Source organism: Rhinoraja longicauda, chromosome 1 (assembly GCF_053455715.1).
Source record: "Rhinoraja longicauda isolate Sanriku21f chromosome 1, sRhiLon1.1, whole genome shotgun sequence".
Classification (NCBI taxonomy): Eukaryota; Metazoa; Chordata; class Chondrichthyes; order Rajiformes; family Arhynchobatidae; genus Rhinoraja; species Rhinoraja longicauda.
In genome coordinates, this window is record NC_135953.1 from 79,180,591 (window position 1) to 79,194,634 (window position 14,044).

The 14,044-nt window shown below is 51.6% G+C and overlaps 1 protein-coding gene across 3 annotated transcripts in view; it reads right to left on the reverse strand.

Annotated features, from left to right (window-relative positions):
* slit2 (slit homolog 2 (Drosophila)) overlaps positions 1 to 11,437 on the reverse strand; it is a 392,618-nt gene extending 381,181 nt beyond the window's left edge. For 2 of the 3 annotated variants that reach the window (XM_078400644.1, XM_078400653.1), the window contains exons 1-3: positions 10,235 to 11,437; positions 8,478 to 8,549; positions 7,253 to 7,324 (exon numbers count right to left, since the gene is read on the reverse strand). In XM_078400644.1, the coding sequence (XP_078256770.1) occupies positions 7,253 to 7,324; positions 8,478 to 8,549; positions 10,235 to 10,428 (338 nt within the window). In that variant the 5' untranslated portion in view covers positions 10,429 to 11,437. The remainder of the gene's footprint in view (positions 1 to 7,252; positions 7,325 to 8,477; positions 8,550 to 10,234) is intronic. The other variant, XM_078400635.1, reaches the window with a different exon arrangement.
* Positions 11,438 to 14,044: the final 2,607 nt, after the last annotated feature.

The window sequence follows — 14,044 nt, forward strand, 5'->3', positions numbered from 1 at the left end:
CTCTCCTTGGCTGGCTCAGAGCCTTCCCCACTCCGCCCAGTCTAGCGGCTCAGCAACAGTGGGAGAGTCACCGCCGTCTACCACTGAAACATCCCCGCACTGGGCCGGGACAGAACTCTCCCAATGGTGGTCGCCCGAGCCGGGAGGCGGGTTGCTACAGCAACCGCGGGTTGCTCCCTGTAGGGGAAGGGGAGGATGAGGGAGTGGGGGATGAGGGAGTGGGGGGATGAGGGAGTGGGGGGAGGAGGGAAGTGGGGGGGGAGGGGGGAGGAGGGAGTGGGGGGAGGAGGGGAGTGGGGGAGGAGGGAGTGGGGGAGGAGGGAGGGGGAGGAGGGAGTGGGGGAGGAGGGAGTGGGGGAGGAGGGAGTGGGGGAGGAGGGAGTGGGGGGGAGGAGGGAGTGGGGGAGGAGGGAGTGGGGGAGGAGGGAGTGGGGAGGAGGGAGTGGGGGAGGAGGGAGGAGGCAGTGGGGGAGGGAGGGAGTGGGGGGAGGAGGGAGTGGGGGAGGAGGGAGTGGGGGAGGAGGGAGTGGGGGAGGAGGGAGTGGGGGAGGAGGGAGTGGGGGAGGAGGGAGTGGGGGAGGAGGGAGTGGGGGAGGAGGGAGTGGGGGAGGAGGGAGTGGGGGAGGAGGGAGTGGGGGAGGAGGGAGTGGGGGAGGAGGGAGTGGGGAGGAGGGAGTGGGGGAGGAGGGAGTGGGGAGGAGGGAGTGGGGGAGGAGGGGAGTGGGGAGGAGGGAGTGGGGGAGGAAGGAGTGGGGGAGGAAGGAGTGGGGGGAGGAAGGAGTGGGGGAGGAAGGAGTGGGGGAGGAAGGAGTGGGGAGGAAGGAGTGGGGGAGGAAGGAGTGGGGGAGGAAGGAGTGGGGAGGAAGGAGTGGGGAGGAGGGAGTGGGGAGGAGGGAGTGGGGAGGAGGGAGTGGGGAGGAGGGAGTGGGGAGGAGGGAGTGGGGAGGAGGGAGTGGGGGAGGAGGGAGTGGGGGAGGAGGGAGTGCTGCACCATTGGAGGAGAGGCAAACCCTCGGTGGGAGAGGGGTGGGGGCGAAGGGGGGGGAGGGAGGCGTGGGGAGCCGAGGGAGAGGGGGGGCGGGGACGGCGGGCAGGGACAGCGGAGGGAGTGGGGGCGGAGGGAGTGGGGGAGGAGGGAGTGGGGGAGGAGGAGGGAGTGGGGGAGGAGGGAGTGGGGCGGAGGGAGTGGGGGCGGAGGGAAGTGGGGGCGGAGGGAAGTGGGGGCGGAGGGAGTGGGGGGCGGAGGGGAGTGGGGGCGGAGGGAGTGGGGAAAGGGCGGAGGGAGTGGGGGCGGAGGGAGTGGGGGCGGAGGGAGTGGGGGCGGAGGGAGTGGGGGGCGGAGGGAGTGGGGGCGGAGGGAGTGGGGGCGGGAGGGGAGTGGGGCGGAGGGAGTGTGGGGGCGGAGGGAGTGGGGGCGGAGGGAGTGGGGGCGGGAGGGAGGAGGGGGGGCGGAGGGGAGTGGGGGCGGAGGGAGTGGGGGCGGAGGGAGTGGGGGCGGAGGGAGTGGGGGCGGAGGGAGTGGGGGCGGAGGGAGTGGGGGCGGAGGGAGTGGGGGCGGAGGGAGTGGGGGCGGAGGGAGTGGGGGCGGAGGGTGTGGGGGCGGAGGGTGTGGGGGCGGAGGGTGTGGGGGCGGAGGGAGTGGGGGCGGAGGGAGTGGGGGCGGAGGGAGTGGGGGCGGAGGGAGTGGGGGCGGAGGGAGTGGGGGAGGAAGGAGTGGGGGAGGAAGGAGTGGGGGAGGAAGGAGTGGGGGAGGAAGGAGTGGGGAGGAAGGAGTGGGGAGGAAGGAGTGGGGAGGAGGGAGTGGGGAGGAGGGAGTGGGGAGGAGGGAGTGGGGAGGAGGGAGTGGGGAGGAGGGAGTGGGGAGGAGGGAGTGGGGAGGAGGGAGTGGGGAGGAGGGAGTGGGGAGGAGGGAGTGGGGAGGAGGGAGTGGGGGAGGAGGGAGTGGGGGAGGAGGGAGTGGGGGAGGAGGGAGTGCTGCACCATTGGAGGAGAGGCAACCCTCGGTGGGAGAGGGGTGGGGGCGAAGGGGGGGGAGGGAGGCGTGGGGAGCCGAGGGAGAGGGGGGGCGGGGACGGCGGGCAGGGACAGCGGAGGGAGTGGGGGCGGAGGGAGTGGGGGAGGAGGGAGTGGGGGAGGAGGGAGTGGGGGAGGAGGGAGTGGGGGAGGAGGGAGTGGGGAGGAGGGAGTGGGGCGGAGGGAGTGGGGGCGGAGGGAGTGGGGCGGAGGGAGTGGGGGCGGAGGGAGTGGGGGCGGAGGGAGTGGGGGCGGAGGGAGTGGGGGCGGAGGGAGTGGGGGCGGAGGGAGTGGGGGCGGAGGGAGTGGGGGCGGAGGGAGTGGGGGCGGAGGGAGTGGGGGCGGAGGGAGTGGGGGCGGAGGGAGTGGGGGCGGAGGGAGTGGGGGCGGAGGGAGTGGGGGCGGAGGGAGTGGGGGCGGAGGGAGTGGGGGCGGAGGGAGTGGGGGCGGAGGGAGTGGGGGCGGAGGGAGTGGGGGCGGAGGGAGTGGGGGCGGAGGGAGTGGGGGCGGAGGGAGTGGGGGCGGAGGGAGTGGGGGCGGAGGGAGTGGGGGCGGAGGGAGTGGGGGCGGAGGGAGTGGGGGCGGAGGGAGTGGGGGCGGAGGGAGTGGGGGCGGAGGGAGTGGGGGCGGAGGGAGTGGGGGCGGAGGGAGTGGGGGGGGAGGGTGTGGGGGGGGAGGGTGTGGGGGCGGAGGGTGTGGGGGCGGAGGGTGTGGGGGCGGAGGGTGTGGGGGCGGAGGGTGTGGGGGCGGAGGGTGTGGGGGCGGAGGGTGTGGGGGCGGAGGGTGTGGGGGCGGAGGGAGTGGGGGCGGAGGGAGTGGGGGCGGAGGGAGTGGGGGCGGAGGGAGTGGGGGCGGAGGGAGTGGGGGCGGAGGGAGTGGGGGCGGAGGGAGTGGGGGCGGAGGGAGTGGGGGCGGAGGGAGTGGGGGCGGAGGGAGTGGGGGCGGAGGGAGTGGGGGCGGAGGGAGTGGGGGCGGAGGGAGTGGGGGCGGAGGGAGTGGGGGCGGAGGGAGTGGGGGCGGAGGGAGTGGGGGCGGAGGGAGTGGGGACGGAGGGAGTGGGGGCGGAGGGAGTGGGGGCGGAGGGAGTGGGGGCGGAGGGAGTGGGGGTGGAGAGGGTGCTGCACCAATGCAGGAGTGGTTTGGGCCCCACTTAGTCTATCTAGTAAGCAATAAATCTCCTCATCCACTTTGCAGGGGCTGCTAATAAGAGTTGACCTTCCTGCAGAGGTTCCCTCCCTCCTGTGGGGAACTGTCTAGCCTGCTCTCTGCACCCTACCCCTGATGTCACAGTCAAGGTCAGGGAATCTGCTTTGGAAAGGAGTGGTGGGAACATCTCCCCCATGTTTCGCGCAGGCTTTGCAGGTAAGCAAACCAAACTCCGCGTGCCTTTACAACGCATCTCTGGAAAGCAAAATTCAATTTGTTTCTTTCTCAAAGTGAAGGGAAAGGAATATGACGGGAAATTCATTTACAGGTTAATACAAACTTTAAGGGAACATTCTTGCAGATTCCACAGGCACTTAAAGATAAATTGCTTGTCAGATAACAAAGTCTTCATGTCAGGTTGACTTGACAGCCCCTGACAATGGGAATTTATGCAGCTTATTCCTAACAAATATGAAATATTTGCTTTGGGGCTGACAGCTGTGACTGACTAGAGGGGGCTCGGAGCCGAATCACATTCCACAGCTGAAGTGAAGCCTGATCTCTCGCACTACGGGCTGGCCCCTGCTGGCTTGAGATCACTGTCAACCATTAAGGCAGCCAATGTGAAGCAAACTAGGCATTGAACGCCAATAGAAAACACCACTCTTACAGAGGCAATTGCATTTCTAAGCTAATATTCGGTGCATTCATGTGGGATGGTGGGTTCTGGTTCAGGGGAGACAATTAGTATGCTGGAGTTTCCCGAGGTGCTATGAATGAAGACACATCCATTTCTGACAGGAACGTGCATTCGTCAAGCCTCATCTGTACTACATGAATTTGGATCAAGCTTCAGCTGAGGTTATGAACAGCAAGTACCATTTCAGTTTTCATTCCGTGTAGTCTTACAAAAAGGGTAAGCAAAAGTATGTTATTAGATGAACTATAATTATTGAGCAGTTCAGGACAGATGAAACAAGTTATTTGTTTTTAATATCTTCTGATATATTTTCTCAACACATTTGACATACTGATGTAATATTCTTAATAACTAGAAATACTGTAATAACTAGGAAATTGCCTAAGTAACAATATAATAATCGTTTGAACAAAACAAAATTCAGTTTGGTTTGATCATGTTCCATAGTTTGTGTAACAAACCTTGCTGATGGAAACACACTGATAAACCGCATTGGTACAGCTATATTTCCGTACAAGAAAGACAAGTTTCTAAATAGGGCTAATGTCTGCACAGCAACCTGCTGTGGGGGACTGGGAATGGAGGAGAATTGTAACTATCCTTCCCATACTGATCTCTCTGTTCCTGAGCTTCTCCATTGCTAGAGTAAGGCCACATGCAATCTGGAGGAACATCCACCTCAGATTCTGCTTGGGTAGCTTAGAAACCAATGGTTATAACGTTGAATTGTCAAATATTAGGTAACTGACCAACATACCCACTCCCCCCTCCCCTTTTCTTCACCTCCCCCACTCGTCCTCCTCCTCTTCCCTGTGCCCCAGCTTGATGTACAGCACATCTCACACACTATCTAACTCCTCCCATTCCCCTTCCACCCGCATCCCTTCCTCTTTCCTCAATTCACATCACTCTCTTCTCATCTCACAGCCTTTTCACCTCTGGCCTTTATCCATCCATCTGTAATCAAGCTCACTCACATGCATCCACCTATCATTGGTTCGGCTTTGTCCCGCCCTTCATCTCTCCTCCAGCTCCCCCCACCCCACCCCCCATCCCCGACCACAATCAGTCCTGACCCAATACATTGCTTATCCGTGTTCTCGAGATATGTTGCCTGACCTGCTGAGTTACTCCAGCACTTTGTGTACTTTGCTCAAGATTCCAGCATCTGCAGTTCTTATGTCTACTTTTCACTGTGATTCACACACTTTCATTGATCACAATCAGTGTTATACATATGTCTCGCACAGAAATATTTGGAACTTCTACAAGGCTTCCATCAAATAGTCAGTGGAAAATCGGACAGAACAGGCACAGCTATTGCCATGATTTCCATGAAAGGAGACCCCCACAGAAATCCTCTCCAAGTTTCATTGCAAACTTTCTGGAGCATTTCAGACACTGCCCTACCCAGGATTTATCCCTCAGCAAATTTCAATTAGAAAACGTCTGATTTTTGCGTTAATGCTGTTTGTGGAACCTTGCTGTGAGCAAATTGTCTGCCGCCTTACATCAGTCACTGTACTACAAATATACTTCATTGAGAGGCGTACTGTGAGCTCATAGTTGTAAATAAAAATGCTAGAGACAATGTCTTTATTCTGTTCTGAGTGTTCACCATTGAATCTCACCATACATTCAACAGCTGAGAAATATTGTAAGCCTATTTCCAGTTGCAACAATAGTTTGTGCATTTAAAATATTATCTCATAATTTACACATAAAATATTCACCGTCAAAATATCCACCTCTCTACTTCTGGCTACACATCCCTGGAAGATCGTCAGTTGCAGCCATGCTGACACCCTTCTTCATTGACAGTATCACATTCATCTACGTCCTAATACTCCTTCACATACCAAGTATTCTTACCAACATAAAAACCCCAGTGCAAGGAAACATTGTGCTAATACTCCCAAGTCCATGTCAAGCTAGGTAATGACAACCAGTCTGCATCCAAATTGGGTAAATATGTTTAGACCCAGGCTCAGGAAATCAAAGTCTTGGACTGGGGCTAAATTTTGTAAATTTACCTGAACTGGAGCAAACCTCGACCAACATACGTGCCCTGATGATAACCTTAGTTAATATCCCGAAAGGGGCTAAATGAGGGAAATACATCAGTAAAATTGAGTAAATGCCCTGAGATAGGGATTGATAGTGTCATCAAGTTCAAACTAAAGCATACTTTAAATCTAGGCTAAATACACCTCGACAGATGAAAAAATGATAATAAACAAAATGTGCCTAAATGAGATAATTATACCCTGATAAGACAGCAAAATAATGTACTTGGAATAAACTGGTTTAAAGCTGGCAAATACACCCCAAGAAATACCAACAGTCCTTACACCTCGATGCCTCAATCCCTGCCTTGAATGGTCCTAGATCGTTAGCTCTCACTTGCATACATGCAGTGGTTAGCTTGGTGCCCTTATCCAAGATGCTTCGGCCTCAAGTAGTGGCATTTCCTCCATGAACCTCTCTTTGTTGCCCCATTTTGATCCCCTGTCCAATGCATTGACAAATACGGTGCTCAATAGCCTCATCAAGAAAGTAAATATTATAAGTAATCCTAATATAATAATCCATTCCCTGAACCACAAGAGTAACATCCCATGGAATCTACTGCAATATATTGACATAGATTTAAAGAACAATGTAGTATTATTTCTGGATATTTCCATCGTGTGATTTGGCATACAAATGATATCATGACAAGTCGTTGCCTGACGATTTAGTCTGAGAAAGTGCACAGTATTAACCATTGTACAAATTTAATTTTTTCTATTCACAATGCCAACAACCACTTATATTTATACAGCAATTGCAACAGAGTAAAATTTCCTAAAACTCTTGTGAAGTGTGCCATCAGATGAAAAAATGTACAGCTAGGAATAATAGGACAGGTGACCAAAGCAGATGAAATGGAAGAGGAAAGTAGAATTTTGGGAGGAATTGCTGGAGCATTGCACCTGTCTGGCCACCAAGCTAAGCGCTGCATATATACAAATTAATATTGATTTTGTGAAAATCTGCACAGTATGCATGTGCATAAAATTGATGCAAATTCAATCACAGAACCACAAACAGTGGATCTTGGAAATTCTATTTTAACACTTTATAAACAGCTAAGTATGCAAAAATATTTTAAACATTAAATTTCAATATTTCACATTTAATTTACCCTTTATGACAATATGGCTCCATTATAATAATATTGCAACATGATTGATACTGGAGGAATCTGGTACCAAAGCAAAATGAAGAAAGAACATAAATGTGATAACAGAGTGAAATATTGTTTTCACTTCCTGATGTGGTGATACAAATGGCTAGAGTTCTGAGTTCACTGGGAAGTTGCACTAAAGTTCGGGTACTGACAATACTTACAGTCTCTCCAGCTCCTTTAGATCCTGAAAAGCTCCCCGTTCGATAGTAGTTACTTGGTTTTCCATGAGCTGTCTGTGAAGCAGATGACAGAAAATTGAAGCCATGGCATCTTAATGCAACGAACAAGCAGACAGCCATTAACACCTCGAATGAGTGCATTTCAAACATGAGCAGCAGACTGGGCCGGCTTGTCTTTTTTTCACAGCATATCGTACCGGAGTTTGAGATTTCACATCCAATTTGCTCTGCCTGCCACTGACACCTGAAACCCATCCAGTTACATGTGTGGAACTGAACACAAATATGCGGTGGGGGGAGGGGAAGGTCTCTTTAGCAATAAAACATTTTTAAAAACATCCCCAGAAACATGCTTTGGTGTTTAAAACCACAGGACGTAAAAGAATGAAACCAAAGCATTTACCACAAAGTGCACTTTGAAGTTACAGTAGCTGGAAAACAGACAGGCTGCATGAGGAAGCTTCGTGTTGAATGTGTTCTGGAATGTCAAGCTCACCAATACTTTGAGTAATAGAAACTGCATACAGCATCTACTGTAATGTTTCTGAGAGATTTCACCTGGCCAGTGGGCAAATTAGGAAGTTTTCGTACCTACATGCTCATGTTCAAATATGTGAATGTGCTCACAAAAAAAAAGAATATTGACATTTCTGATTTAAGCAGAACTATTGTTCAGATCTTTGAGACTGATGGCATTTGAAGTACAATACTGGCTGTGTCTCTGAAGCTCTGTTGAGTGGTATTGTTTTGTTATCCTGCTTCTCTAAAGCTGTTGTATTCTATTATCCATTACAACTAACCACTGCAACAAAAAAAATGTCAAAGAAAGGCTCCGTGTGGGCCAGATGAGCTTGCCAAGTGTACTGTCACACTAATATTAAATCATCAAACAGCATGCAACTGAATCGGGCTTTCCTGTAGCAAGATTTTTTGCATGACATACATCCCATCCTAATTCGCAGCACTCAGGGGTGAATATGTTTGGGTCCAATGCCGTGGGATATACTCTTTGCTGACTCGGCCTTGTACTAATTCCAACAACACCGCGCTCCTGCACTTCATTCACAAGGGACTGTTAAAAGTTGTATTAAATAACTAGCTGCAATTTACAAAACAAAACGAAATGATGGCAGAAATTGAACACCTGGAAGCAAGAATAGCAGCAGAAATGTAATCAGATCGTGCAAAAAGAAAGATCTGGACTTACAGAACTCGCATATGTCTTAATCCTGAAAAGGCTGATTTGGTGATTCTTGTGATGTTGTTCCCATTCAAATCCCTGAAAAAGAAACAATGTCAAAGTGGCTGACAATAAAACAGGGAGAGACAACGCGACAGGAGTGTAACCCAAAGGCCAGATCTGGGCCCGGTTATTGATATTTCACTCAGCGACACTTGAGCCATTTTTCGGTTTGTCGAGTACACTGATAAAACCAGGAGGTGCCTGCCCACGCCCCAAAAACCGCGCACCCATCCGAAATGCCGAATGTTGAAAATATTTGCCCGGCAGGTAATTTTATCCTTTTTGTCTCTGCATGCATTTTATTTTTTAAAGAGATCATAAATAACGATTGCAGCATAATTAGCAGCGGGGAAGAAAATCTGCAATCTGACCTGCGCTTCTCACGGGCTTTTGCTATCGCTGTTATTTAGCCGGGGCAAGAAGGCGGGCAGTGGTCCAGGACGCACGTTTCGGGCAAGATTGGGAAGGCGGACAGAGATGAATCGCTTGGCGCAAGTTGCAGAACGTGGAAAACATGAGGCTGGAGGTGCTTATTAATCTGATCATTATCAACTGGCGACCTCTGCTAATATAAACACGCCTGAATTTGCTGCATTCTGAACGTTTATGAGATTAGAATTTATTAAAATTGTTTCAAAAACAACCAACCCGAAAAAAATAAAAATCAGTATTCACAGAAAAGTGTGCGGTTGTCTGCTGCGTTCAAATGTGGTCTTTGACAGCACAGCAGACCCTTGAAATTTAATCCCTTCAAGCATCTGAGACCACTTATGCACTCGCTAACTAAGCTCAATAAGCGCACAATTCTTTCAAACCAACTCGGGGACTTGCACAAGACCCGCAGACTTGCACACAGGGCAGGCACACCGCTGTGCGATCCGAGTCAAGTCCCCGCTCAGCAGTAACTGCGAGGAATAGACGGCATTGAGCAGCTCTGCTGGTGCAGAGGAGTGTGACTATGGGCCGCGCTCTTCCTTCTGCAATCAGCTGCAAATATATGTTTTATTTTAGCAACCAGCCCCGATAAGGGGTTCCGATCCAACATTAAAAAAATAAATCGCTGGACAAGTTGGGATGACCGCGAAACAACTTCATCGTCTCCAAGGAACTGTAAACTTGTCCCTGCTCGGCAATTAAAACTGTCCCGTTCCGGGTGATCATTTCAGCCAGATGTGTAATAAAGGGAAAATGATCAAAATGTTTCCCGGCTGCTAATTTATTCTACCGAGCGTGACGGTTAGCAAATAATAAGTCTGTGTTCAAAGGCATTGCAATTGGCTCTTATTCCACACATCCCCCAGGTGTTGGATGGTGGATCAAACAGAACAATTCATTATCGTCCCGGCTCTCTGGTGTTGCAAACTCCCAGCCTAGCAGGTTGGAAGCTGCTTCTTGTGGTGTCCAAACCTGACACCGTATAATGACAATATACTCCCGTGCGAATAAAAAAAGAAAGCGCTAAAATCCAGACGCATCCACAAATGTTTAAAGTCGCCGGCTCCATTGACCCGTGCGGGGTCTCTTGCGTTAAGTGAGTCGAGTCCGCTTCACACGGTGAAAGGGACAGACAGATAAGCACCCGTGCACCGCAGCTAATCTGCAGGGGGAGCGCCACAGCACCGTGCACTGGGTCAACGAGGGGCGAAATCCAGAAGTACAGCGTGTATAAATGCAAGATTAAAGACTAGGAACGGTTGCTGCCAGAGGGGGGTTATACTTACAGCCTCTCGATATTCCTGGGAATGCTTTTGGGAACTGAACGCAGCCCCAGCCCATGGCAATCCACGGCCGTCCCGGCACAGGTACAGCGATTCGGGCAAACTTGCCCGGCAACTTCTTCCCAAGTGCTCGTCCCGATCACAAGGAGAAACCGCAGGAAAATCCCCCAAAATCTATAGCCACTCATCACTGCCATCGAGAGGGGGTGAAGTTCGAGTTATAATAAAACACACGCACACGGAACGTTTAAAAACGAAAGCCGAAGATGAATGAAATGAAATGTTCTTTTCAAGATCCGCTTTCCGAGCGCCACCGACCTCCTCTTCTCCCAACTTTCTTTTTCTTTCTGCCCCAGTGCTTTGGTTGTGCGGAGATTTGCAGAACAGCGGTTGCAACAGTCCCTGCAAACTCACCGAGACCAGTTCCCAGACAATAACACGTATCAACAGCGCCTTTTCTATCACCACCGTAGGAGGTTCCGGGTTGTGAACGAATGCAGCCAAACCAAATGAATTATCTTGTCACCGAATAGCTTCGGATCGTTCGACCACAACAGGCGAGATGATCCAACAGACGGCGCCGCATACAACGCCAGATATTGATTTCCTTTCAAGCATCCATCAAGCTGTCACTGACAGTCATGAGAATCAGTGAGGATTTGGGTGGGAGGGAGATCACACTCGTCCTAGTTAAAGCACACCAATTCTTGGCTATCACCAAAATGCTTAAAGTCCAGATAACCAGTTCTGGTTCTTCTTTTAAGTCCGGGACACAAGTACAACAAACAAGTTCCTTTTTTTTTTTCTTTCTCTGCCTCCCCAGGAAGCTGATTGAAAACAAGATTTGCTTTCTTTAGAAATCTCCTCGCTTTGCCCTGTACACCTGAATGTAGGTGGGCAGTGAGACCAATGTTTGCATTGCTGCACTCTCAGTCAAGCGCCTATCAGGTCGCGGACGTGGGTTGACTTTTTTGGCTTTGACCCTCCGAGTGTTAAAAGCGAGGATGAGAAGTAGCAGAGCAGCCGGGTGCTGTCACATGCTGGGAAAGAGAGAGAGAGGGGGAGGGGGAGAGAGAGAGAGAGAGAGAGAGGGAGTGAGAGTGTGAGAGTGTGAGAGAGAGAGAGAGAGAGAGAGTGAGTGAGTGTGAGAGCGAGCTGGAGCTGGAGCTGCTGCTGCTGCTGCTGGAGCTGCCGCCTCGCCGCCGCCCATCCACACTCACAGCGTTGCAACCCTGGCCGTGCTCGGGAACCACGCTCATGTACCCGGCCGCCGGGCCCCGCCCCCACCCCCACCGCTCGCCACCCCATTGGCTCCAGCCCGCCGGCTCATCTGCATACGGCGGAGACGCAACAATGGAGTGAATGGAGCGAGGTCCCGGGGAGAGAGCGCACGGGGCTGCCCTTCACCCGAGGATAGACGCGAGATGCTGGAGTAACTCAGCGGGACAGGCAGCACCTCTGCACACAAGGAATGAATGGATGGGTGGGTGGACGTTTCGGGTCGGGACCCTTCTCCCGGCTGAGCGTCAGGGGAAAGGGAGTTACGGAGATAAGGAAGTGCAAGAGATCAAAAGAGATGTGGATCAAGGAAAATGTAGAATAGACCATTGTTAGCTCGGAGAAGGTGACAAGAAAGCAAACAGAGATGCAATGTGTAGGAAGGAACTGCAGATGCTGGTTTAAACCGATGATAGACACAAAAAGCTGGAGTAACTCAGCGGGACAGGCAGCATCTCTGGAGAGAAGGAATGGGTGACGTTTCGGGCCGAGGCCCTTCTTCAGAAGAAGGGTGTCTGAAGAAGGGTCTCGACCCGAAACGTCACCCATTCCTCTCCAGAGGTGCTGCCTGTCCCGCTGATTTACTCCAGCTTTTTGTGTCTAACATCAGAGATCCAATGTAATCAGGGGACAGTCAGGCTAGTCGGAAAAGTGTGAAGGAGTGAGAGGGAAGTGAGAGGGAAAGCAAGGGTTACTTGAAGTTGGATAAATCGATATCCATACCGCTGGAGTAGAATGAATCAATATTCATAACTTTATCCTTCTCTGCCATGCTCTCTCTCTCTCTCTCTCCTCCCCCCACTTGTCTTTCCCTGTTACATAACTGCTAAAACAGGGGTACCTCTCTCAAACATAAATGTATTTTAACAAAAAGTAAACTAGGTATGAACCATATACTTCAAAGCAACCCAGCCTGAAGAAGGGTCTCGACCCGAAATATCACCCATTCCAACGGCAGGAATAGTCTGGGGAAGGGTCTCCACCAGGAAAGTCACCTATTACTTTTCTCCAGAGATGCTCTCTAACACGCTGAGTTACTCCAGCTTTCTTCGGTATGGATATTGATTTCTCTAACTTCAAGTAAGCCTTGCTTCTTCTCTCTCTCTCTCCGTCCTCCCCCACCCTAGTTCTCCGACAAGTTTCACTGTCCTGATTAATTTTACTGATTGTTTGTCTCCTTGTCACCTTCCCCACAGCTAACAATGATCCATTCTACATTTCATTAACCATTGTATGCTTTGATCTGTCGTTTTCACACCTTACCCGTCCACATATCTCCAATCTCCCTCTCCCCTGACTCTCTGTCTGCCTGTCCCGCTGAGTTACTCCAACATTTTGTGCCTATCTTATGTTTGGACGACAGTTCACTCTATCCCTGGCATGTTTCTGAAACACGTTTCGTTGAGATTATCAGCAAAATAGTTTCGCAGCCGAATGCAATCTCGTGCTTTCTTAGATGTAGCTGCTTGCTTCGCTGGGACGCCGCTCGATTCTCAGATTCTGCTCGGATGCGTTCCCCCAAAAAATGAATGAATTGTGACAACCCATTCTTTTGTTTGCAAACTGCAGCCACAGGCAACGTGCCTCGTCCTTTTCCAAGGGCGGCGCTGTGCGTAAGTGACATGGTGATGTCTTGTCATGTAATTAATCGCTGTGTGTTTGCAAACAAAACAAAACCCAGGTTTAACCTTTTATCAAATCGATGCCTATCATTGCTACAATGCAATAAAGCACTCAGCTGTCAAAAAAAGTGCAAAACGTACAGGTGTTTAAGAAACTGCTGCAGGGAGAACTTGAAAGCTTTTGTAAAATCGATTAAATTCCGGTAGAAGTTGAACTCAAAATTTAAATCCCCTGAAAGTTAGGTTTTGTTAACACACGATAGATGTTCTGTCAGAACTAAATTGCTGAATGGTTTAAATCGTCTCCCTCTTTCCTCCGTTTCTTACATGACCTCGGCTTGCAAACTTTATTTCACACTCAGTGATCTGTGTAATTTATATAATTGTAAAATGATAAACTGACCAAGAATGTCCAGTGTTCTCCCCTGTTGATAACGAAGGCCTGTTTTAAGTATCAAATCGAAGAGCTGGACAGCATCTCATACAGTTTCTTCAGGAAACGGGGCTTCCCCTCCTCCATTATAGATGAGGCTCTCACTAGGGTCTCTTCTACATCCTGCAGCTCCGCTCTTGCTCCCCCTCCCCCCACTCGCAACAAGGACAGAATCCCCCTCGTTCTCACCTTCCACCCCACCAGCCAGTGGATCCAACAAATCATCCACCACCTACACCTACAACGGGACCCCACCACTGGCCATGTCTTCCCCTCCCCTCCCCTCTCTGCGTTCCGCAGAGACCGTTCCCTCCATAACTCCCTGGTCCACTCGTCCCTTCCTACCCAAACCACCCCAACCCCGGGCACTTTCCCCTGCAACCGCACGAGATGCAACACCTGTCCCTTTACCTCCCCCCTCAACTCCATCCAAGGACCCAAACAGTCTTTCCAGGTGAGACAAAGGTTCACCTGCACCTC